General features: G+C 34.3%; 1 protein-coding gene and 1 long non-coding RNA gene across 2 annotated transcripts; one reads left to right on the forward strand and one right to left on the reverse strand.

Annotated features, from left to right (window-relative positions):
• Positions 1-4,834: 4,834 nt before the first annotated feature.
• LOC118205573 (uncharacterized) lies at positions 4,835-7,387 on the reverse strand. The gene is made up of 3 exons (XR_004761012.2): positions 7,141-7,387; positions 5,861-5,922; positions 4,835-5,049 (listed from the first exon to the last, which is right to left on the reverse strand). It is a non-coding gene; the product is annotated as an uncharacterized LOC118205573 (long non-coding RNA).
• Positions 7,388-20,860: 13,473 nt separating this feature from the next.
• Positions 20,861-22,630, forward strand: LOC118205572 (kelch-like protein 23). Its single transcript, XM_035377864.2, has one exon. The coding sequence runs from the start codon at positions 20,861-20,863 to the stop codon at positions 22,628-22,630; it is 1,770 nt and encodes a 589-aa protein (XP_035233755.2).
• The last annotated feature ends 632 nt before the right edge of the window (positions 22,631-23,262 follow it).

Here is a 23,262-nt window from a genome sequence, read left to right on the forward strand (position 1 = left end):
CTTTCAGTTAAAATAAGTGACTAAATGGCCAAAATACATTCGAAATTGGACCCTATAGCCCACGGGAAAAGGTTAAATTGGAAGATATTTTTAATTATTTTACTTTGTATTTTTGCCATTTTCCTTCACTTTGAGGAGGATGAGAATTTTCAGATGAACTATTAAGATAAAAAATATATTGAAATGGTTCATCAGCTGATTCTAGATACAGAAAAGCAAGGATTTTGTTTTGGAAGGTGAGTTTGTTTGCAAGGAAGGTTTGTTGAAAAGCAAGGATTTTGTTTAGAAGAACATGCATAAAGCATACATTACGCATAGTCGAAATTAGAAAATTGGGCTGATCTTTAGAATATGGTAACTGGTAGTTTGGCGACATTTTGGAGGCGATAAAGGTTACTACCTGGGACTTTGGTAATAATGTGAGCAGTACTCAGTTCCGATTACGCATTATTTTGTGTGAGGGAAATGAGAGATCATGGGATATGTCATGTGATATTAATGGACAAATCACTGTTTAATCAGAAAAGGAGGGAATTTGGAAAAATATCTGTGGCTGTATATTATTTTGTATTAAGCATCATTGTGTATTGAGTGAAGTAGGGTTGAATAATTTTGGGATTGTATGGCGCTGTCTAAAGTGAAAAATCGTATGAATGTTTGGAAGATGAAGGTTTTAAACATCTTGCTGTGAACCACAAATATTATTTTAAAGATCCGGAAACAGGTGCACATACTAATACAATAGAGGGCACGTGGAGTGCTATAAAAAGCGACATTCCGAGGCATTGTGATAAAGAGAATTTTGCTTTTTATTTAGCGGAGGAAGTGTGGAGGAAAAATTTGCAGAAAAAATCGTTCACTAATTTTATTGAATAAATAATAAAAGTGTATCCACCATGTAAGCAAGATTCTGAAGAAGATTAGGTAAGTTAGTATTTTTAATTATTTGAGGATATTATTTTTATGCATTGTTCTACATGTAAGGTGGAAGTAATTAGGATTGTAAGCTAATTTTTATTAATTTAATGTATGTGCTTATTTATATTTTAAGTAGTGTTTTTGAATTTAATTATATTTTAATTAAATGATAGTTATTTTGTGAATTTTATGTTTGTAGGAATTTGGTATATGTTTTAGTTGAAGTAAACGTGCATGGAAATAATTTAAATATTTGATACTAAGTATTTGTAATGCTTGCGGTATGAATTCGTTGGTGACGTTTATAATATAATAGATGATTTAGAGGTAAAAGTTTTTGGATATTTTATTTATTTTATATGTGGAAATGTTCATATTTGGAAAGGGTATATACTTTTTCGCGATCAGGTAATTTCATATATGTTCTTTTTACCGGGTTTAAAGATTCAGAAAATTGTCATGTATTTTCGTGAAATTTTTCTAATTTATGAGAAAAAAGCAGTGTACATGGATATAGTGAAGAGTGTGTGCAATGCCATTTTTGTGTAATTCTGGGATGTTTTTTTAAGTAAATATAAGTCGACGTGTACATGGTTTATGTGTTATTTTGAAAAATGTGTAAGGAGTATGGTATTGTGCACGTTTTCCCAATTTTGCAGTGAATATTTGTCATGATTAAGCAGTTTTGTTAGATAAAATTTCTAGCATAAGTGTAATTCGGCTATAGATTGTTGGAAGAAGTGTTCAGTAGATAAAAGAAAAGAAACATGTCTTTACTTCATGAAGACAAAATGGCAGCAGGAAAAAAAAAAAATAGAGGGTTGCTGTAGGAGAGTTAGTCGCCAAAAAATCGCCAAGTTACCATAATCTAAAGATCAACCGAAAATTGCAACCAGAAAACTATTTGATGTGTATTCGTGATATTTATAATGATGAGGAATTTGAATCATATCAAAGATGGAGTACATCGAGATGAAATATTACATTTAATAAGGAATTATAAGCCGAATAAAATAAAAACATCTGCCCTGAAGATGTGGATAGTGCTGACAGATCAACTTCCAGTTCATTGCGTGCCTCGACATTTCTACCCCCCCCCTCAGAGCAGCGTGAAATTGATAAACAGATTTCGGAATGGTTAGAGAAACAAAGGATATGCCTTTATCCATTTTTTGAAGCAATTCCACTTTTTGTTTGATGGACATTGCAACATGCTTTCGCTTTGTGGATCCTTTGGTAGCTCCAAAATCGGAAATTCTTTTTGACATAATTGAAAGTTCAAGCTTACTTTTATAAATTTGCTCTAACATTCTGCAAGAAATAATAATCCGGATCCAATTAGAAGATTAAGGAACAACACAATCTGCAACATTAACTGAAATAGATAATTTTAGCTTAGCTTATACCGTCCGTTATACATTAAACGCAGAATGCTTTTATGCATGCGCAGCAAGCTTGTAGCTTTGAGGTCCGGATTAAAGACTTTTGACTGTAATGATTTTGAAACAATAGCATTATCAAAAGATACTATTTCTCGCCAAATTTCTGTCATATCAGACACTATAGAATACAGAATCCTGTCTGTACTATACTACTTGATGAAGCTACCGACATTACTAAAATGTCTCAATTCATTGTTTACCTGAGATACGTTTTTGAAGACGACGCAGTAGAATATCTTTTATGTTGTAATATTTGGGAAGGAAAAGCAACTGGAAAGAAAATATTTGAAATTATTAACAGATATTTTGAAACGAATAATCTTACCTAGATACTCTGTGTCGCAGTTTGTACTGATGATGCTGCAGCATTAACAGTAATTATAAAAGACTAAGAGGGTTAATAAGGAAAATTGCTCCCCATATAATATTCAACCATTGTATGACACATAGACGAGCTCTTGTTGCAAAAGACATTGATGAAGAATTGCACAAGATATTGCAGGGTTATTACTGCAATTAATTACATTAAAAGGCAAGATCCTAAACAGTTGTATCTTTTTAATACGCTGTAATGAGATAAGTTCTGTGTATGATACATTATTACCACAGTTGGCTTTCTCACAGAAAAATACTGCGACATATTTTTGATTTGAGAAATACAGTTTATATATTTTTGGAAGAAAAGAAACATACATCAGCAAGTTCATTCATTAACCGCTTTTCTTAGAAATTTTTTTGAAAAATCTTGCAAAAAATCATCAAATTTTTTAATTTTATTATTAAATACAACGAAATGAAACAAATCAAAATATGTAGCTTTTTAATTGAATTTTTAATTTTTTGAAGGTGTAAAAGCATTTAGTTTTAAAGTAGTTTACTATCCCGAGTTATCTCTGGCAAATGAAAAAAGTTAACTAAGTTTACATGAAATGTAGGATAAAATTTTACAAACTGTATAAACTATTTGTGATAATAAAAGGAACAACAACATCACAAACAGTATTGGCTATATTTTACTGCACAAACACACACATTCCGTAATTGATTTTGTATTTATAAAAAATCAGTTGATGGTCAATAAGTGACAGTTGACCTTTCCGGTGCAGTGTGTTCAGAGTGAACACACCAAAAATATTCCCTCTTTAGACACCGAAAATAATCGATAACTATCACGAAAACTACACTAATGCTTACTTTTAGTCTTTTCTGAATAATAGATGGCAGCACCACACAAGCAAATCATTAACGTTGAGTTATATTCTGTTTTAAAGACACTGATTTTTCAAAGAAATGTTTCAGATTTTTTTTAAATATAAAGAATATCAATGAAAAAAAATATTTATATAATTTTGTTGTTCGTATGCTAATCTGCCTATTCTGTATCTTTGAAATAGTGTGTTCAGACTGAACACACTGTACTGGTAGCACCTGTCAGGTGGGAGTGAGTCACAGAATCTGATCTTGTGCTTCAAGCACTAGGGAAGGCTGAGAGTTCAGATTTATTTATATTTGTTTTTATTCTTTTCTGTTTTTGGTTTTAATGACCCCGGTTTTCAGTTAGCTATTTGATTTTCAGCAATAGCCGACCTTTTTTTTCTCTTGCATTCATCGTGCAGAGTTTGCTTAGTTTTGATTTCTGTAGATTTTTATTTGTATATATATTTAATCATTATTTCTTCTAGTCAATAATTAATTGTAAATATTATAGTATTTTAATTATTTTGCTTATAAATTTTAAAATTGTGTAAATGGCTCAGAGGCGCCTCAGCATTGCTGAAGCAATGAGAGTTTCCTTTTTTCTTTCCCCCCCCTTTTTTTTTTTTTTTTTTTGTGGGATGTAGAGTAGCAGGCCTCCCCGTGGTGCACCCTGGGTTATGCTAAATGTGCTACAGAGATCAGATTCTACTGTTTTTATATCTTAGACAAAGTATTTTACTGTTAATACGTGCTTTACAGCAATGTTCACCTATTGCAGCTCGTGCGGCTCAGTGTGCTTGCTTCGGACATACCCATAAAATGGAAATGGTTTCTGCAATCTTTGTAAAATTATACCTGCATACTCTCCTAGGCCTAATTAGAGTGTCTAGAAATTTTTTTTGGTAAAATTCCAACTTTAAAGAGTAGCGTGCCGGAAAGGGTTAAATGAAAACACATATTTTGAAGAAATATGAAGAATAATTTTTCTAACATTCTATGGAAAACTACGAAGCTGAACCTCACAAAGACACGCTCCTGAGCCGGGAATCTATTCATCTCGACAAGAATTAATTATTCATTTTCTTAGTCTTTCTTCATTTCTTCGAAAATGATATATGTTTTATGTTATTTTTTGAATGATTGGAACAATTTGTTGCAGCATATCTACCCATTTTTCTCAAAATTAGGTCAAAATCAATCAACAAACATGTCAACAAAACAATACTGATCCAATGGCAGATAGCAACGAGTGTGCTTCATTGGCTGCAAAATGGACGACGAGTCAACTCATTTTATTGGAGTCTTAATGCTGGGCTAAACGTCAACAAACTGTGATGAGGCAGGCAACAAAACTTTGATTTATGTACACAACTGCATCTTTCCACATGGTTCCTTGCTACTGCATGTTTTTGATTATAATTTTCTTATATGTATGAAGTGGGATTTATGTATGGTGTCAAAAGCCAAGGTTCCAATGGATAACCTGTATCACCTGAAATATTAAAAAAATAAGTATATGGAAATAAAAATACCTCGTAGAGGTGGGGAAATCTAATATCAGATTGCAAAAAGAAAAAAAATCTGTCACTTATTACAATGCAAAATAATTTTAAACTCACAAATCCAAAGGAAAAAATTCATAATTTTTGTACATTCCACCAATATTTTAATTATTACTTATTGAAAAAAAAAAGGATATTGGTAAATACTACTATATAACTAAAACTGGCATCACGCTTTAACTATTAACATATATCAAGTCTCTGTAATGTATCAGTCACATGTTGATACTGGTAATCTAAGATTTGGTATAATATACTATATTAAAACACTAGCACATAAAAAATTGCATTTGTTTATTATTTCTGTAACATTAATACTATAACAAGATATAAATAATCCATCCTTAATCTGCGAGAATAATATTATAACAATAATGCAGACAAAATTAATCAAAACTTGCTATGAATTGAAAAATTGGTACTCTTCTGTTGCCAGGACTGAATGTATGTATGTACGTGTATATGTGCATATATGTGTACACATATACATACGTATGTACATATATAGACACATATACATTCATTTCTCAATCTGGTTTCGATAAGAGAAGAGCACCGAAAAATCTTATTTTAGGATTACATGAATTTAGGAAGTACTGCTGACATTCAGTTTCTTCCCCTGCCCCTGAAAAATGTTTATTTGTGCTTCATGTAATTTCTCAGAATAGTAATATGTTTGACAAAATGATTGTGCTTATTTCTTTCTTCAATTAATTTTATTATAAAATTTTGGGTACGTACCTATAAGCCAATAGTTTGTCCCTCCCTGCAGTGCCAAGAAGTTATGAACTGCACTCTGTCTCCTATGAACATGTCATAAACACAATGAGAACATTTTGCATTTATTGCCAGGATTTTCATATTATGATCGGAAACCCTCAACATGTTAATGGGTTACAAAAAAAGATCTTATCGAAAGGCTTAAATGAGAATAAAGGAAATATAATGTTTATCAGGATTTTAGAAAAACATATGTTTGTTAACTTTCAAATGTGTTTTGAAAGTTATTAAGCTAAATGATAATCTATTTAATACAAGATAATAATCTAGTTAATATGAAATAATAAATATTCTCAATAATATAAAATTATTGAAGAGTTTTAATTAATTAAAATCATTTGGTTTACTAAAAAAAATTAATTACATAAGCATTATACAAATACCATTTCAAATTTATTCAATGACACATTTTTATAACATTATGAAAGCTGAGTTATTCAAAACTAATCCTATTTCAGAAAATTCTCAGTATACAGTTTTATAGTTTTACGTATATGTAACAGTTATGAGTACACTCTCATAAAAATATATTAACATAACCTCATTTTTGGTGTCAAAAATCAGGATCTGAAAGAGATTAAAAATGTAACACCTACTGTTTTTATATATATATATAAACTGTATTAATCTATCACATGAGAAACTTCCAATATTTTCACACGATGCTGCTAAAATAGCATAATAGTAGCATATAGGTGAAGTAAAATGGAGAAAAGAATACTGTATTTTCAAACAGTTTCATAACAACATATCCTTCGTAAGAAGAAACAGGATATTTTACATCAGTAGGTAAAAAATTACAATCCCTTTTCACTTGAATTTTTAAGCACTATAATTAGATAAAATATTAACAGATGACTTCAAGAATAATATCAAAATCTAAAATCTCAATAATCGTAGTTCGTTTCTAAATAATACTGTAAATGAATTCAACTAGTTATCTTTTTCACATCCTGATTTTTGACAACAAAACACAAATGAGAATATTTTAGACGCCAAAGATTTAATTTATTATGAAAACCAGAGAGAAATTTAACTAACATATTCTTTTCTGTTTACTATTATACAATTCGGAACTTAATTAAGTAATGTTTCAGGTGATACATAAAAAATATTCGAAGCATAGACGAATTTATAAAAAAAAAATATTTCTACAATTGCAATTGCTCAGAAAAACAGAAATCATGATACATGTAGAATATAAAAATATAAATTATAGAATAATCGATTAAATTACTTACAATTTTAGACTGAAATTTCAACAATTCAAACAAGTAGCGGAAGAGCTTTAGTATTGGCCCTTTTGGCTATTTTTTGATTTGGCGACAAACTTCGGTTGCCAAGGTAGACCCGGTTTTGAAAATCGGAAAAAAATGGCGGATTGTCAACAAAACGCGATCACGACACAATAACAATCTTAAAAAATAAGCTCTTAATTAGAATAAACAGTCTTTCTCTAATTTTCAACATTTCCAGTACTGCTATGATAACTTCTTGAAACACTACCGTAAACGAATTTATGGCGGTGATTATGTTATGAGTAATGAAATTTCAAAAGGTTAATATTTTAAATTACAAAATATAATATTAATGTATTAAATATTAATTTTAAGTAATTAGTTTATATTTATATTATATTATAGCATTTAGCAAATTTACAAAAGGTTAATTTTTATGATATGAATAATGAAATTTACAAAATTTTAATAAATGCATTTCAAACTAGTATATGTTACTTTAGTTATTAGATTCTGTTATTAAAAGAAAATAAAAATAAAAAAAATTCAAAATGAAGGAAATCAAATTAAATTATGACGAGTAAATATTTTACCAGTGTTAGAAATACTTTATGATTAAATTTTGTAAATGGTAAAAATATTAAGAAGTGTGTATTTTTTAATCACTCAATTTATTACAAGTAATTTATGATTATAATTTAAAAGCTAAAATTAAATTATCATAATGAGTAAATTTTGTACCAATGGTAATCAGAAACAACAACAATCATCATAACTGATGATTTCTGTGAAAGATTCGAACAGTCATTGGAATCCACTAGTGGTGGAGTAATAAGACACTAATCAGTTGGTAGTTCAGGCTGGCTATATGGGAGTTTTTGTAGTTTTCCTTACATGGAATGTGAATCTGAGCCAGTTTCTCTTAAAATGACCTTTATGAAGGCATCCTTCTGCTAGCCAGCATATATATTTATTTTCTATTCATAAATATTCTCTCTTCTTATTTCTTAATTCTAAATCTTACTTCTGAAGTGAAGAAGTGTTGCATCTATAGGACGAAAAGTATGGTAAATATGTTTGCAAAATCCTGTTCAGTTTTTGACAGCATTTAAATAAAATAAATAATTTGTATATGATGCAAACAGAAATGCACTACACTATTTCATGTAGTGAATAATTAATCAGGGAACAAATTATAATGTAACGTTCTTTTATTTTGTAACCAGAGTTTTTTTTATGTTTGGGATCTTAACTGTCAATTGCCCATCCGTTTTCCGACCAAAATCCGAAGTTTTTAATTTGTAAAATAAACTGTGTTTTGCCTTTAGAGACCATGTTACTAGGATGCTAGATAAGATAAGATTTGTAGTCTTCAGTCCTGCATTATAATTGCTGAGAGTTGAATTCCATGCTGGTTAAGTTTTGAACCAACTTTGCATTAAATTGATTTGTGTAGCCTTTGGCTACAAATTTATTTCAATTTTACATTGGAACTTTGTTATCATAAGTTATCTTGCCACAAGGTGGTTGACTGTAAGCACAAAGTGTGCCCTGTTCAATACATTTAAATTTTTTAATAGAATAAGAGTATATCTTAATAAAAATATATCTAAACTTTATAAAATTACATTTAAAGACATTGAAATCAGTATGTAAGTGTATCAGGTTCAGTATTCCGCCTTACTTGCTTTGGGAAAAGTCAAGAACCTGACTCGGAACAGGGAGCTTACTAAAGCTATGTTCAATAAATGTGGGAAGTAGACAAGATACACAGGAAGGGTATACGAAACCCTTTATTCTTCACTCTTTACAATGATTTTCGGACTTCGGAATACAGAGACCAACCACTTGTGGTCTGAACGTAAGAATATAAAAATTTTAACTAAACTCTAACTTAACTTTGGAATAACAAACAAGGGCCTCCGAGAAGATTGGCCGTATATTAACAGGAAGCCGTATGTAGTACAGAGAACTGATAACACTACAATACGTTTAAAATTATCAAGAGGATTAAACCTCTGGCCTGGAAGGCAGCCAGCAACCGAGTAAAACTGCTAAGGCAAGCGGCCTGCTTCTACTCACTCCTTCCTCTTCGCTTGCTTGGCAAAAAGCCACAACTTAAGTACTTGGCGTTCGCCAGACAAATTTGCATAAATAAGTTAAAGCTTTTAATTCTGGCCGGAAGTAGAAAATAAGAAGTGATAGTAAAGATTTAAAATAAAATAAACGTTAGTAAAACTTAAGATCCTTACATACTTCCCGCCAGAGTTAATTAGTTTGAAACTGAGGTCTAAAACGACCTTGTTGAAAACTTTTAGCTCTAGAATCTAACGCGAGGCCAATCTTTTACAAACATTCCTCACTAGAAACTAGAAATTAAAAAAAAAAAATTGTTTTTACATTATCAGCTCCATGGACAATTACTTTTCATCTGTACTGCATCTAAACAGGAGCTCTTAGTTGAAATCTGGTTCCTTCCAGAGATCTGGAAGGAAAACTAGTTTAATGAAATGTTACACAATTAAATGGCAAGTAACATGAATATTTATATTTCTTCTAACATTCTTATTTCATTCATGACTTTATTTAACCCCTTAACTGCCGCGGGCGTATATATACGCCTTGCTCAGCCGATGCGTTAACTGCCCCAGGCGTATATATACGTCCTTCCAAACTGCTATCATTTGCTTTGCGCTGCTACACCTAAAATTATTCGCAAAGTTAACGCATCGGCTGCGCATCTGGGGCAGTTAACGCATCGGTTGAGCAAGGCGTATATATACGCCCGCGGCAGTTAAGGGGTTAATTATCTCTCCCCGTGCTCTCTGACATGTGTTGTAAAAGAAACACGAATGTGTTTATGTACAAGTGTTCAACGCTACCGCCTGCAATCAAAACACTAACGTGTTAAAAATTCAACATAACAAGACCTCATAACACACCTTATCTTCATCTCTAAACCCTGAGGTTCTATTCTGAAAGTGGCTAACTCTGAAATGTAGCGTCAGAGAGCCTAACTACATTCATTCAACCTTTAACACATACTCACAATAATTTGGCTCTTTTTACAGTCACACGAATAAGTTTAAAATTTTTGGCATTACTTTCACTTTTACCATATCACAGTATTTCTTAACATTTAAAATAACAGTTCACATTGTATATAAGGACATATTAACATGCCGTTAATTTTACGCAATTTGAAACATACATTAGTAGTACATTGTTAACTTCTTATTCTTTTCCAAGCAAGTGCCAATTCTTCTACATTGAAATACTATCTACATTTCAAAAGTCTTTCAGACCAAAACTTCTTTCTTGCCAGAATCTTTTAAATAAAATTTTATACAATAACTTTTACAATATTCAAGTATTTATACATTCCTATTATACATCAACTTTCGTTTTACTCGCGAGTAATTGAAAAACATAATACCAAAATAGGTAAAAACTCATTTCTCGCCTTTTTGGCGATAAAGGTAGACCTCACATGAGGTAAAACGTCTTGAATTCTGCCACTTGCAGTAAGAATGAAAGATTAACTTAAGGTTGCAAAGTAACATAAAATTTTACTTATCTTTGATATTCGGACATTCTTTTTTCTGCCCAGTCCTGGAAGGTACCAAAGATTAGCGTTTGGTTTATCTTCCTTCTTGTGCGGGCTCTCCCTTCAGTACCTTCCTCTAGGAGCTTTCTTTTCCCTCCAGTTCGGTCACCCTTGAATACCTTCTTTTTCGCCTCTGTCTGTGGTCTTGGCCGTTTGATGGCAGCTGGTCTTGGCGGAACCGGGACACTTCTCTCTCGTTCCTGCTTGGAACTCGTTGCTGGCCGTTGAAATTTTCCTTGTATCTTTTCCTCCGCCGCTGGTGTTCCTTCCGCAGTTCGGCGACATTTGCTGCGTAGAGTCCTGTCCGATGAGTAGATCTTCAGTTTGGGAGCCGGGTTATAGTTGCCGTTATTTCTCCTGGCTCTCTTTGCATTCGTCGTACTTCTCCCTTCTTCATTCTGGGGGTGGCCGTGCGCTCTCTTTTCTGTTCGGTGGAACGGCTTCTTTTTCTTGTTACCTTCAATTTTCCAACGGGGAAACTTTCTTTTCAATTGCTCCTGCCTCCTAATGGCTTGCCCTTATGCTTGTCGTTGTTCCACCTCTGGAGCCAGTGCCTGCCGTGCCGGATCCTGCAAAAGATCTTTAAATATTTGCATTTTATTACGGTCATAGTATGGTTTTATCTGGACAATGTTTGCGGAGCATGTTTCATCATTCCTGGCTTTTTAACACCACTACAGCCTGAGTTATTTTTTCTATGACATATGGTCCTTCAAATCGTGGAAAAAATTTGGCGGTTTTATCTTCTGGTGCTGAAGAAAGTGAATGCTTAATTTTTAATACTTCATCTCCTACTTTATAAGTTACTCCCCGTCGTTTCAAATCGTAATACAGTTTTTGTTTTCTCTGTGCTACTTCAGTGTTCTTTTTTGCTTCTTTAATTAATTTTTCTATATCACCCATTTTAAATTCTGGTGCTCTTTGTTGAACATAAAATAATTTATCTAACGGCGTTATAATCTTTCTGCCTAAAAATAACTCAGCAGGAGTTTTGCCCGTTGTATCATGTTTTGCGGTCCTAAGGACGAAAGCAAATTCATTGACATAGTTATTCCAGCTTTTATGAAAATTTTTAATATAACTACGGATAATTTTCACTATATTTCTATTGATCCGTTCCGCTATATTTGATTGCGGCCGATACGGGACCATTTTTAAATGACGTATGCTCAGTTTTTGGCACATGTCTTCAAATATATTACTTACAAATTGAGGACCATTATCCGATATAACTTTTAGGGGCGCCCCGTATTTTAAAATATATTTATTTAAAATAGAATCAGTAACTAATTTCGCGGAGGCTCGTTTTAAGGGAACAATTTCGGTCCATTTACTAAAATGATCAACCATAACAAGGAGATAGCGACTTTTATTTAACTGACTTTTTGGGAAAGGGCCCAATAAATCGATGCCAATTATTTCATTTGGAAAATCGGATTTAATACTATTTAGAAACCCGGCCGAGCGGAAATTAATATAATTAACTGGTTGACATGTTGGGCAGGGCTGGACATACGCCCTTGTTAACTTTTGCAGTTCAGGAAAATACACTGCTTCGCGTACGCGTTGGATAGTTTTTCGAATACCAGCATGAGAAGCTAAAGGGCTATCGTGTAAGTCCTGCTGGATATTTAATCTAAGACTAGCTGGGATAACAGGTCGAAATTCCTTGTTGGAATTTGTAGTTTTTGTATAAAATAATAGACTATCTATTAGTTCGTAATGGGCCGCCCTATTTCTTATCGCCGCAATGTCTTATTGGCTAAAATTTTCAGGATCCTTAAAATACTCATAAATGTTTCCAAACTCAGAATCCTTACCCAGTTCGGATATTACAGTTTCTCGGGAATTTATTGTACATGCTGTGAGCATTGCCACCTTTACAGTATTACCTTCTTCATTTATTTTTATTCTGGATAGGGCATCTGCTACGATATTTTCCTTTCCGGGGATATGCTTGATTACCAGATTATATTCTTGTAGCTTGAGTGCCCATCTTATTAACACTGCGGATAAGTTTTTCCCTGAGTACAATCTAGTTACCGCCGCATGATCAGAATACACTCTTATTGGCGCCCTTCCAAAATAGACTCGGAACTTTTGCACTGCTAACAGAACTGCAAGTGCCTCTCTCTCGGTCGCGGAATAATTTCTTTGTGTTTGATTTAAAGTTCGACTAAAAAATGCCACGGGCTGCTTATTTTGCGAAAGTACCGCTCCTACCGCACAATCCGAAGCATCCGCTGAAATTTCTAAATTCTCATCCTTTTCAAAAAATTTCAACACAGGGGCTTGCGTTAATGCTTGCTTTAATTTTTCGAAAGCACTATTAGCTTCGGCCGTCCACGAGAATCTTGCCTTTTTCCTTTTTAATTTTAACAATGGTTCAGCAATAGCTGCAAAATCTTTTATAAAGGACCTATAATATGAACAAAGTCCTAGAAAAGAAGAGAGCTTCTTCGCCGTATTTGGCGGCGGATACTTCTGCACAGCGATTATTTTTGATTCGTCTGTCTCGATTCCTTTCTGAGATATTTTGTAACCTAAATATTTTAATTCAGGGGCTGCAAATTTGCACTTTTCGACATTAACTTTTAGACCGGCCTCATTTAATAATGAAAACACCTGTCTTAAATCCTGTACATGTTGGTCCAGATTATCACTAGTAATAATGATATCGTCTAAATAGATAAATGTGGACTTTCCAAGAACAGGCCTTAGCACAATGTCCATATATCGCTGAAATGTTGCCGGTGCCCCTGAAAGGCCAAACGGCATACGCAGGAATGCATAAGTGCCAGACTTGGTTATAAAAGCAGTCTTAGGCACGTCCTCCGGTCTAACTTCTATTTGAAAATAACCAGTCGTTAAGTCTAAAGTCGTCATGTATTTGGTAGACGTTATGTTCCTTAGAATTTCTTCTATAATAGGTAACGGATATACCGGATATTTAGTCATGGAGTTTAATTTACGATAGTCAATCGCGAAACGCCACCTTTTTGAATGTGTTAATGGATAGTCATTGTTTTTCTTACATAAAACCACCGGGCTAGCATAACTATTTGAGATGGGCGTTATGATCTTTTTACGTAACATATCGCTAATGTGCCATTCTATAATTTTTTCTTTATTCTTATCATACCGGTATGCTTTGTGGCGAACTGGCAATGAGTCTCCGGTGTCGATACTATGGTTAGTAACTTGAGTAAATCCTGGAATATCACTAAATAACGAAGCAAATTCACTTACCACTTGTCGGATTCATTGTTGCTCTTCCTTAGGCAGGTGGTCAACGTTTAACATTGGCGGTTCCGTTTTTTCTTCTCGAACTGGTTTCATCGTCAGCTTAAGGGACGCTTCATTAAAATCCAGCGTTGCTTCTGCTACTGAAAGAAAATCCATCCCTAAGATAATATGTGCTTGCAGATTCTTTACTATAAAAAACATAACCTTTACTTGTTCGTCATTGATACGGACGTATAGCGGTAATTTACCTATGCACTTGCATCTTTCTCCTTGCGCAGCTAACACTGTCGTATTATCCGAATTATATATGCGATATTTACGAAAATACTTCCTAAAAAAATCTTCTGCCACACAGGAACACTGCGCGCCTGTATCCAGGAGTGCGGTGGCTGGGATGTTATTCACCAACACTTCAGTCTTCGGAAGAGTCAAATTTTTCACCATTACTGTATTTAACTTGAAGGATGAAGGGTTTTCTTGGCCTTCGGATTTCCGCACCCTCCCGTCAGCAGAAATCCGTTTTAGTTTAAATCTTGTTTTTTCCTTTCCATGCTTTCCTTCTTTTTCCACTGGCCTTGAGACTTTTTTCCTGGATTGCTATTGAACTGTCGACGTTCGCCGGCTGTTTTTGGATGCTCGGGTTTCCTTGCCCACTGATTCGCTTTTTCGCTTTGCTTCCGTAGCCGTGTGCTTGACTTTGCTGTGGTCTTGGCTCACCAAATTAGTTTCGTTGTTGATATTGGCGTCTTCTTTCAATGTCCGCCGTTCTTCTACTTTCAAACTGGATTGCTAGCTCAAATAACTTTTCCAGTGTAGTCGGATTCCTTAATTCAATAAAGTCTTGTACTTGGGGAAGTAACCTCGGCAAAATCACTTGAATTATCTCAGGATCCGGACGGTTTCCATACAAGAGTTTGAAGACGTGAATTTTTCTTAAAATAAAGCTTGAGAGATTTTCAATTGGTTTCTGGTATATGCTGAAAAGTTCCGCTTCTAATTTCGCACGATCCCTTACGACAGGGAAGGCTTTTACTAAGGCAGTCTTGAAATTTTCGTAAGTATAGGTGGGACTTCCCGCTTGACCCAAGAGACTTCTGCCTATGCATTTGAACCAATTAAGCGCTTGGCCCCTCAAAGCACTGGTAGCTAAGGTGACTTTTGGAACTCATGCACGGGATACATCATGAAGTGGTCATCTAGTTTTTCCAAAAAACTGGTTACCGGTGAGTTTCCATTAAATGTTGCTTCTGGTTTCATCGCTGCGCGCATGGTCTGGACGATGTAACCAAATCCTTCCAGGGCGGCAGCTGGCATTTCTGGATTCTGAGCCGCTTCTTCAGGCAGCACAGGTTCTTCTTGAAACTCGGCCATGGTTATTCTTCTTCGTCGGGCGCCACTATCAGGTTCAGTATTCCGCCTTACTTGCTTTGGGAACATTCAAGAACCTGACTCGGAACAGGGAGCTTACTAAAGCTATGTTCAATAAATGTGGGAAGTAGACAAGATACACAGGAAGGGTATACGAAACCCTTTATTTTTCACTCTTTACAATGATTTCCGGACTTCGGAATACAGAGACCAACCACTTGTGGTCTGAACGTAAGAATATAAAAATTTTAACTAAACTCTAACTTAACTTTGGAATAACAAACAAGGGCCTCCGAGAAGATTGGCCGTATGTTAACAGGAAGCGGTATGTAGTACAGAGAACTGTTAACACTACAATACGTTTAAAATTATCAAGAGGATTAAACCTCTGGCCTGGAAGGCAACCAGCAACCGAGTAAAACTGCTAAGGCAAGCGGCCTGCTTCTACTCACTCCTTCCTCTTCGCTTGCTTGGCAAAAAGCCACAACTTAAGTACTTGGCGTTCGCCAGACAAATTTGCTGTAGTCAAATTTTTATATATAAATTGTAGTCTTTACTTTTATTATAGAATTTTTATTACAAAAATATTCAGATTTCTGTTAGATTAAATGTTTAAGTAATGTAGAAAATTTGCATAAAATTTAAAATAAAAAATCGACTGTTATGTCAACATACTATTAATAAAAGTAATAAAACTCAGTGAAGATGCTATTAGATTGTGAGATTTATAAAATTTGAGAAATGTAAATTATAAGCAATATACCATAATCTAAGCAACATTATATTTTTTATAGTCAGACAAATTATAAAAATGTTATAAAAGCAATAATGAAACCTAAGTTTGGTCTACGAATTCATGCAATTACACATCCCTATAGTTCTAATTTAAGAAATGAGGCAAAAAAGTATTTTTAGACCATGGTAATTTTGATCATTGCTCATTTTAAGAAACATTTAAGAAGTCTAAATTTGCATGTGGGTTCCTTAGCAAAGGAGACACCAAGAGTTTATCTCATGCTACTTAAAAAGTGTTTTTTTTCCTTTGGGGGGGGGGAAACTGGAGTTTATAATATGCAGAGTTTTTTTTTAAAATATTTTTAATTTTGTGCTTTACTAATATGAAAGTAACTTTAAGGAAAACATGCAATTTATCCCTCCTGCTATAAAAGCTCTGATACCTACCAAATTCGTTAAAGTTATGTGGACAGAAATGGCGGCATGTGTTTCAGCTCAGTATTTAGGGTAATTATAAATAACAAGGTTATCATAATTTTTCATTTATCGCGCCAAAAAGGACTAATACTAAAGTATCGAAAGACTCACTCTCGTATCGAGATCTTGTCGCACGGAAGGAGGATACGGCCTAGTATATGCCACTACAGTACTCAAAATGCTACATGAAAGATGACTGTATACAGAGTCTTAGCTAGGGATTTCAGCGCCCAGGGACAACTGAAGATTTCGCGCCCCCTACTGCTTGCCAAGGATGGAAAACATTTAATTCTAAAATGTCGTAACATCAGTTTGGCGCCCCTTGGATTCTGCGCCCAGGGACAGATCCCCCCTTGCCCCTCTCTAGCTACGCCCCTGACTGTATACTAAAGGTTCGGAAATGTACATCTTGGCTCCAAGAATTGTTTAGTTCTCTCGTTTCTTCAGAACAGTTTCCAAGTAGTGCTAGTCTTTGTCACTGAAGAGATCTGCCACATTCTTATCTCAAAACGCCACAGCATGGACCTGTATAGATGATTCAATAGAAGTACTCTTTCTGTGTTCTTTTTCTGTCCAGGTGAAACTGGACTTCCGCCTGTTCCCGGTTGAGGAAAAGCTTTCACTTTTTCAGACGGGTGTTCTGCTTTATCCCCCTCACCTACATATAGTTTTGTGGAAGCAAGCTCATCCTTTAGCTTGTCGTCATCGTCTACGAATGCATCAGCAGCACACGGATTAAAGGTCTTTTAAATGACTTGAGATCTCACTTTCTGGATCCATCTGATGGCCTATAGTGATAATTCATGAATCTAACTTCTAGAAAGAACATTTTGGTGAAGTTAATAAAAAAAAAAACCTTTATTTCTCCTCCAGCAATTAGATAGTCCTCTTGAAGAAATCGAATAATAAAAATGAAGGCATTTACAAACAAAAATCAACATATAGAACATAAAAACGCACCAACCGTTTGAAACTTTAAGATTGGCACAAAGTTGAGTTCGTATGTGGGGGGTTTGCATAAATATTCTGTTTTTTTTTATATGGTTAGGTAAATTATTTTAATATGGTACATATATGTTATCAGCTGAAGGAGAAGGATCCCTTCGAGGGAAATTTTAATGAGAGAAACTGATTCGTATTCAAATTACACATGGGCAAATTCACGTAACCCAAACATGCAGCCAGTTCCCCAAGTATAAAACTCCGGACAAACTCTCAGCTTTCGACGATGGTTTTAAATTTCTCGGCTATTAATGGAACTTCTGTTACATGATTTCCATTCTTCGTGCATAAATCTGACAGCTTCCATTTACAGATCCTCAGGGCTTTCTGTATCTCAGGATATCGGATGCCATAGATGAAGTACTGCATGGATAGGATTTGTCTTTCTTCTATTGGGAAGCCCGAAAAGCTAGATGAGGCAGCTTTTCAACATCTGTGGCGAGCTCATCGAGTGTTTCCGTAGTTCCTTCTGTTGGCGAGATTTTAATTGAAGCCTTCTAGAGTCTTTTAAACTCTTTTTACCAAACGCAGCTCCATAATGCGCCGGACATAGCTTCGAAATCTAGCCTCTGATTTTCAGAAAGAGTATGAAAGATATCCGCTGCGTATTCTCTCAAAGAATTGCGGGATATTAGGATTTTAGCTTAGGAATCATATCAGTTTGCGTTTGCCACTATAGAGAACAGCGTCCTGTGAACTTGCCAGAAAGACTTTCAGTCGTATGCGTATAGCTTTAGACAGAGTTGAAATGGCATGTGTTCGAATTTAAATGTGTTAGAATTTTGAACAGCGGTCATTAAGGACTTTTTAAACTGCCAACTTCCTTAGCGACAGCAGCAGAAACTCTGTTTTCGATTTTGTTGTTCAACAGCAGAAACACTTACTTTAAGTTCTCCGACTTTATTATTATCAACCGTGTCTATTCTGACTTCCATAGCCTCGAATTTGATTTTTATTATGGCAGTAGTTCATTTCGTCTTGACCTGGTTTCATCTCTTCTGTAACGGCCGGCTTTCATATCTCCTTTGAAGGCAGAGTCGTAGCTAGGGCTTTCAGCGCCCAGGGACAACTGAAGATTTCGCGCCCCCTATTGCTTGCCAAGGATGGAAAACATTTAATTCTAAAACGTCGTAACATCAGTTTAGCGCCCCTTGGATTCTGCGCGCGGGGACAGATGCCCCCCTTGCCCCCCCCTCTAGCTACGCCCCTGTTTGAAGGCAACAAGGTCTGCCACGACCTGTCTTAGTTGCTCTCCATCTCTTTTGTCATGGGCATTCAGCCCCATTTCTGATACCCAAAATGTTTGCATGCTTACGGGTTCGTAATACACTGGCGAACAAAATTAAGAGATAGAAAACATTTTCTCACATTTGTGTAAAAATACCACACAAAAACCTAGACAGTTGGTTGCCATATAATGTCACTGTGGTGCTGTCATCGCTGAGATGAGATTCTGTATTTCTCTGGCCTTCGGCCGATGCTATTCGCACCGTTGGTGCGATTAGCCGCTTAAGCTATTCGCACCAACATTAGCCACGCATGCGCATTGAGTTGTCAGATCCGTCATTTGAACCCAAGCGAAAAGAAAGGAAAAAGGCGGGTTTCTACCTTGGGCGTAGTTTATCATTTTTTAAGCGTTGGCGACTTTCAAAAGTTTAGAAAGGAAAATGGGTTCCTTTTTTTATAGAATGAAGGAACACATTTCCTTTTATTAAAGTATATATAAAAAATCTGATGTGTACACCACATGACTTCCTTGTAGTATAAAAGTAGGTATAAAAGTCTGTGTTCAGCTGCTCAGAGCATTCACTCTGCAAAACAGTAGTGATTTTTATTGACTTTCTTGAATAATCTTGTTTTTAGGTGACAGACAGACAAAGTAGACAGATGTCTTTTGTTGCACCCGTTAAGTCTTTCTGTACCGATGGGCGAAAAATCAAGCATAGGTGCGAAGGAAAGGTATATAGAAAGGGGAGCAATTTCGTATTTCAGAGGAGAGTAAGAAGAAACTTCGTATATTTTATACGAGTTCGAAAGGCCAGGAAGAAAAGATGGGACAAAATAAAGTAAAAAATAAATGGCCCAAAAATAATGGAGAGGGAAAAAAATATATTTATAATTAAAAAAAAAGGGCCTATAGAAAGAAAAGGAAAGGAAGTAAGAGAATTTTGTTTTTTTAAAAAAAAAAAAAAAAAACCACGATTGTGTTCATGAGTGTAGTCAAATGAAGTTGTTATCATTTACATTAAATAGAGTCTTCCAGGTGTGTGTAATGAGTGTGTTTTGTAAAGCTGAATAGATGTGAAGATGGGGGAAAATTAATAGTAAAATATAAATATTGAGGGTCCAGTCACATAACAGTCTAGTTTAGAAGCTAACTTTTGCTATAACAGGGAAACTAAAATTTAAAAATTTTAAATTAAACTTTTATTTTCTAACATGGGAAACAATATGTTAGCCTCTACCTTGATTTTAGGTGAAATGAGTACACATCATCGCTTAGACCGAAGTTATGAGATGTAAAATCGTTGGTAAGCTTGGGGCAGGGCAGTTCCAAGATCAGGTTGCAAGAGCACTGGATGTAGCAAAAAGTGTCATGTCTAATTTGTGGAATCAGTTTAAAAACAGCACGGGAAATGGTGGTTGGACTGTAATAGTACATTTCTGTAATTAAAGATGAATTATTCCCTTTACAGCTTTTAAGGGAAATACAAAGTTTATTATATGAATATTTCAAATTTATTTTTTAACAAATGTATTGGAAATGAAACTGTATTTTAGAAAATTGCGTCTTTAAAAGTAAATAATTTTAATTTTCTTTGATGAACAGATTCATGCAAATTAGAAAAATAAAATGCGATTTATTTTAAGAGGCTCTATTTTCGGACAAAACAGAATAATTCTTAAATAGCAAACCCTATTTAATACTGAGGGAAGGTTCTTTGTGTTCCTACTCAGTAAGTAAATATTCGTTTTTTTTTTTTTTTTTTTTTTTTTTTTTCGTCTCTAATTTTGATAGCAAAGACAAATATCTTAAAATGCAATTAAATAAAGCGTTTTGCAAAAATAGATTTAGTGAACAAAGAGAAAAAAAATTGTACAACAATCAGTAAATTATCATCTCGGTATTAGCTTTGCAACAATTACCTCCAAAGGTAAAATAACAATGCTCATTGTTAGAAATACGTAACAATGTATAATTTGTAACATTATTACGTATTTCTAACAATGTATATACGTAACAATTTAAGATATTTCAGTTCTGACAAAATAATTACATATCTCGAAATGGATGTTGTGAAGTCTTACTCCGAAATCTTTAAGCAAGGGATCTGCTTTGATCTGGACAAATTATTTGATTGCTGCCTTCGAAGTGAAGATGGACTTGAATTTGGTGCACATCGTGTCATCCTAGCTAGCCGCTGTGATTATTTTCGAGGTATCTTTAGTGGCAACTTTGGAACAGAAACCAAAGTCAATCTTTCAGGAATTAGCGGAAGCATTTTGTGCGAAATTCTTCGCTTTCTATATACTGGAAGCCTCACCTTGAATGAAGACAACATTATTGATATCATCGTAAGTGCAGATTACTTTTTAATTGACAAATTACTGAATAAATGCCGAATCTATGCTCTCAAACATATAAATGTTAACAACTGTCTGATGTATTTCGAGGTAGCTTGGTTTGTAGAAAGATTTTCGTTTTTGACTGAATGCTTCAGATTCATTCAGACTCATTTCGAATCTGTGGTCAGTAGTCACGATTCTAATTTCGCAGATCTCCCTATAAGCTTCGTGAAGAAATTTCTAAATCTAAATGGAGTCACAGAAGATGTCATATGGATGGCTGCTGTGACATGGCTGAAGAAAGATCCAGTTGGGAGACAACAAGTATTACCCGAACTTCTGGCATGCCTTTGTTTGCAGAACTTAGATGAACCCTTGGCAACTGAAATACTCGAAAACCCATTACTTAAAGAATACTTATTAAACAGCATATGCTGCAAGAATTATGAGACAAATCTCTCCACGGAATTTCCAAACAAGGCTAAAAATAATTATAATTCTGAAAAACTGAAAAGCTTAGTAGTAAAATCAAAAATTATATATGGCTTTGATCTGCAAACCTCTCAGACTCGTTTACCTAAGAACTTGTTTCTTCTCTTTTCGGAATCACAATTCTCATTCCAGAAGAAATTCTACATAACATTTGATGAACTGCATGATATATGGCAAGAAATTGATGAAACTCCTATATGGCCGCAAGCTCTTGTTCCCATTGGCAGTAGAGTTTATATGTTTGATAAATTTGAAAATAAAATTCTAGCTTTAAATCTGGAGGACAAATCCTGGACACAGCTGAACCCCATGAATATACCACGTAACGAATACAGTGTTGTGGATATAGGATTGAGCATCTATGTACTGGGAGGAACTACCTTCCCTTCGCACGTACATACATCTTTGGTAGAAAAATATAATTATCTAACCGGACTTTGGGAAGTTGTCAGTTCCATGAATCACATGAATTGTGGATTTGCCATTGGAGCTGAAAATGCAATTTATGCTGTTGGTGTTATGCAAAACGATAGAGGCTTTGAAATGATTGCACAGGTTTACGACCCACAGCAGGATACCTGGTCATTGATAAATGCGCCTAATATATACCGAAATAATTTCGCTCTTGTTTCTCTTCGGGGTAAAATATACATCCTGGGTGGAACTAATAATGGCGAATATTTGAGATCCGTAGAAGAATACGATATTGAAGGGGACACTTGGAAGCCTTTCGCGGACTTACCTTTGCCTTATTACTCTCCGAAAGCTACAATCTTCAAAGATATGATATTAGTTTATGATGCTGTTTCGAAAGGGAATTATTCACCTTACCCCCCTTCTTATTGGGATAAAAAATCAAAAAATTGGCAATTATGGGATTTAGTTTCTCTTACGATGTACAAATTTTGCACCATAAAGGACGAAGATACCATCAAAAACTTTGTGAGGAAGAATAATGATTCAGGCATAAAATGGAAGAAAAGTCACTTTGCTAATTAATTCTCTGGTATTAAGTCATTTTGAAACAAAATAGCTTTATTCATTCCAAAATATAATCTTGAGAAAAATTTGAATAAAATTTCAACTTTACGTATTTTCATGTTTTGTTAATATTCTGCATATTAAAAACATTTCAAAAATTTAAACGACAAAAAATTCTTTCACTTTTTGTAATGTTTCTGTAGTGTTTAAATCCTAACTTGCTTTCAGATTTTACCTGATTTCAGCAGTCTTCTTTTATAACGTGCAAATTTTAAAAATTCATGTGGTTTATTTAAATTTTTAATTTTTTTCTTTTTAAAATATACTATTCACAGAAAAGAAAAATGTTACAGGTTCATAGAGTCTTTAATTAAAATAAAAACGTTTGTGTTTGATATAGTAAATTTTAAGTAACTTAGTCTACATGTAATGCTCACCAGGAGAAAAGTACTGCACTCCATTTTGGGAAGAACTGAACTCCAGACTATTTTATGAATTTGTGATAAAAAAGTAAGGAATTTATTCATACAAATATAATTCAATTCTGTAAACATTGCATAATATAATTACTCATATAATATCGCACTAGCAGAAAGAAGACACACGGACATGAACTATGAGTTCAGATAGAGGTTTAAATGATAAATAAT

Source organism: Stegodyphus dumicola, chromosome X2 (genome assembly GCF_044657685.1).
Source record: "Stegodyphus dumicola isolate Sdum_Otavi_A_Nest chromosome X2, ASM4465768v1".
NCBI classification, from domain to species: domain Eukaryota; kingdom Metazoa; phylum Arthropoda; class Arachnida; order Araneae; family Eresidae; genus Stegodyphus; species Stegodyphus dumicola.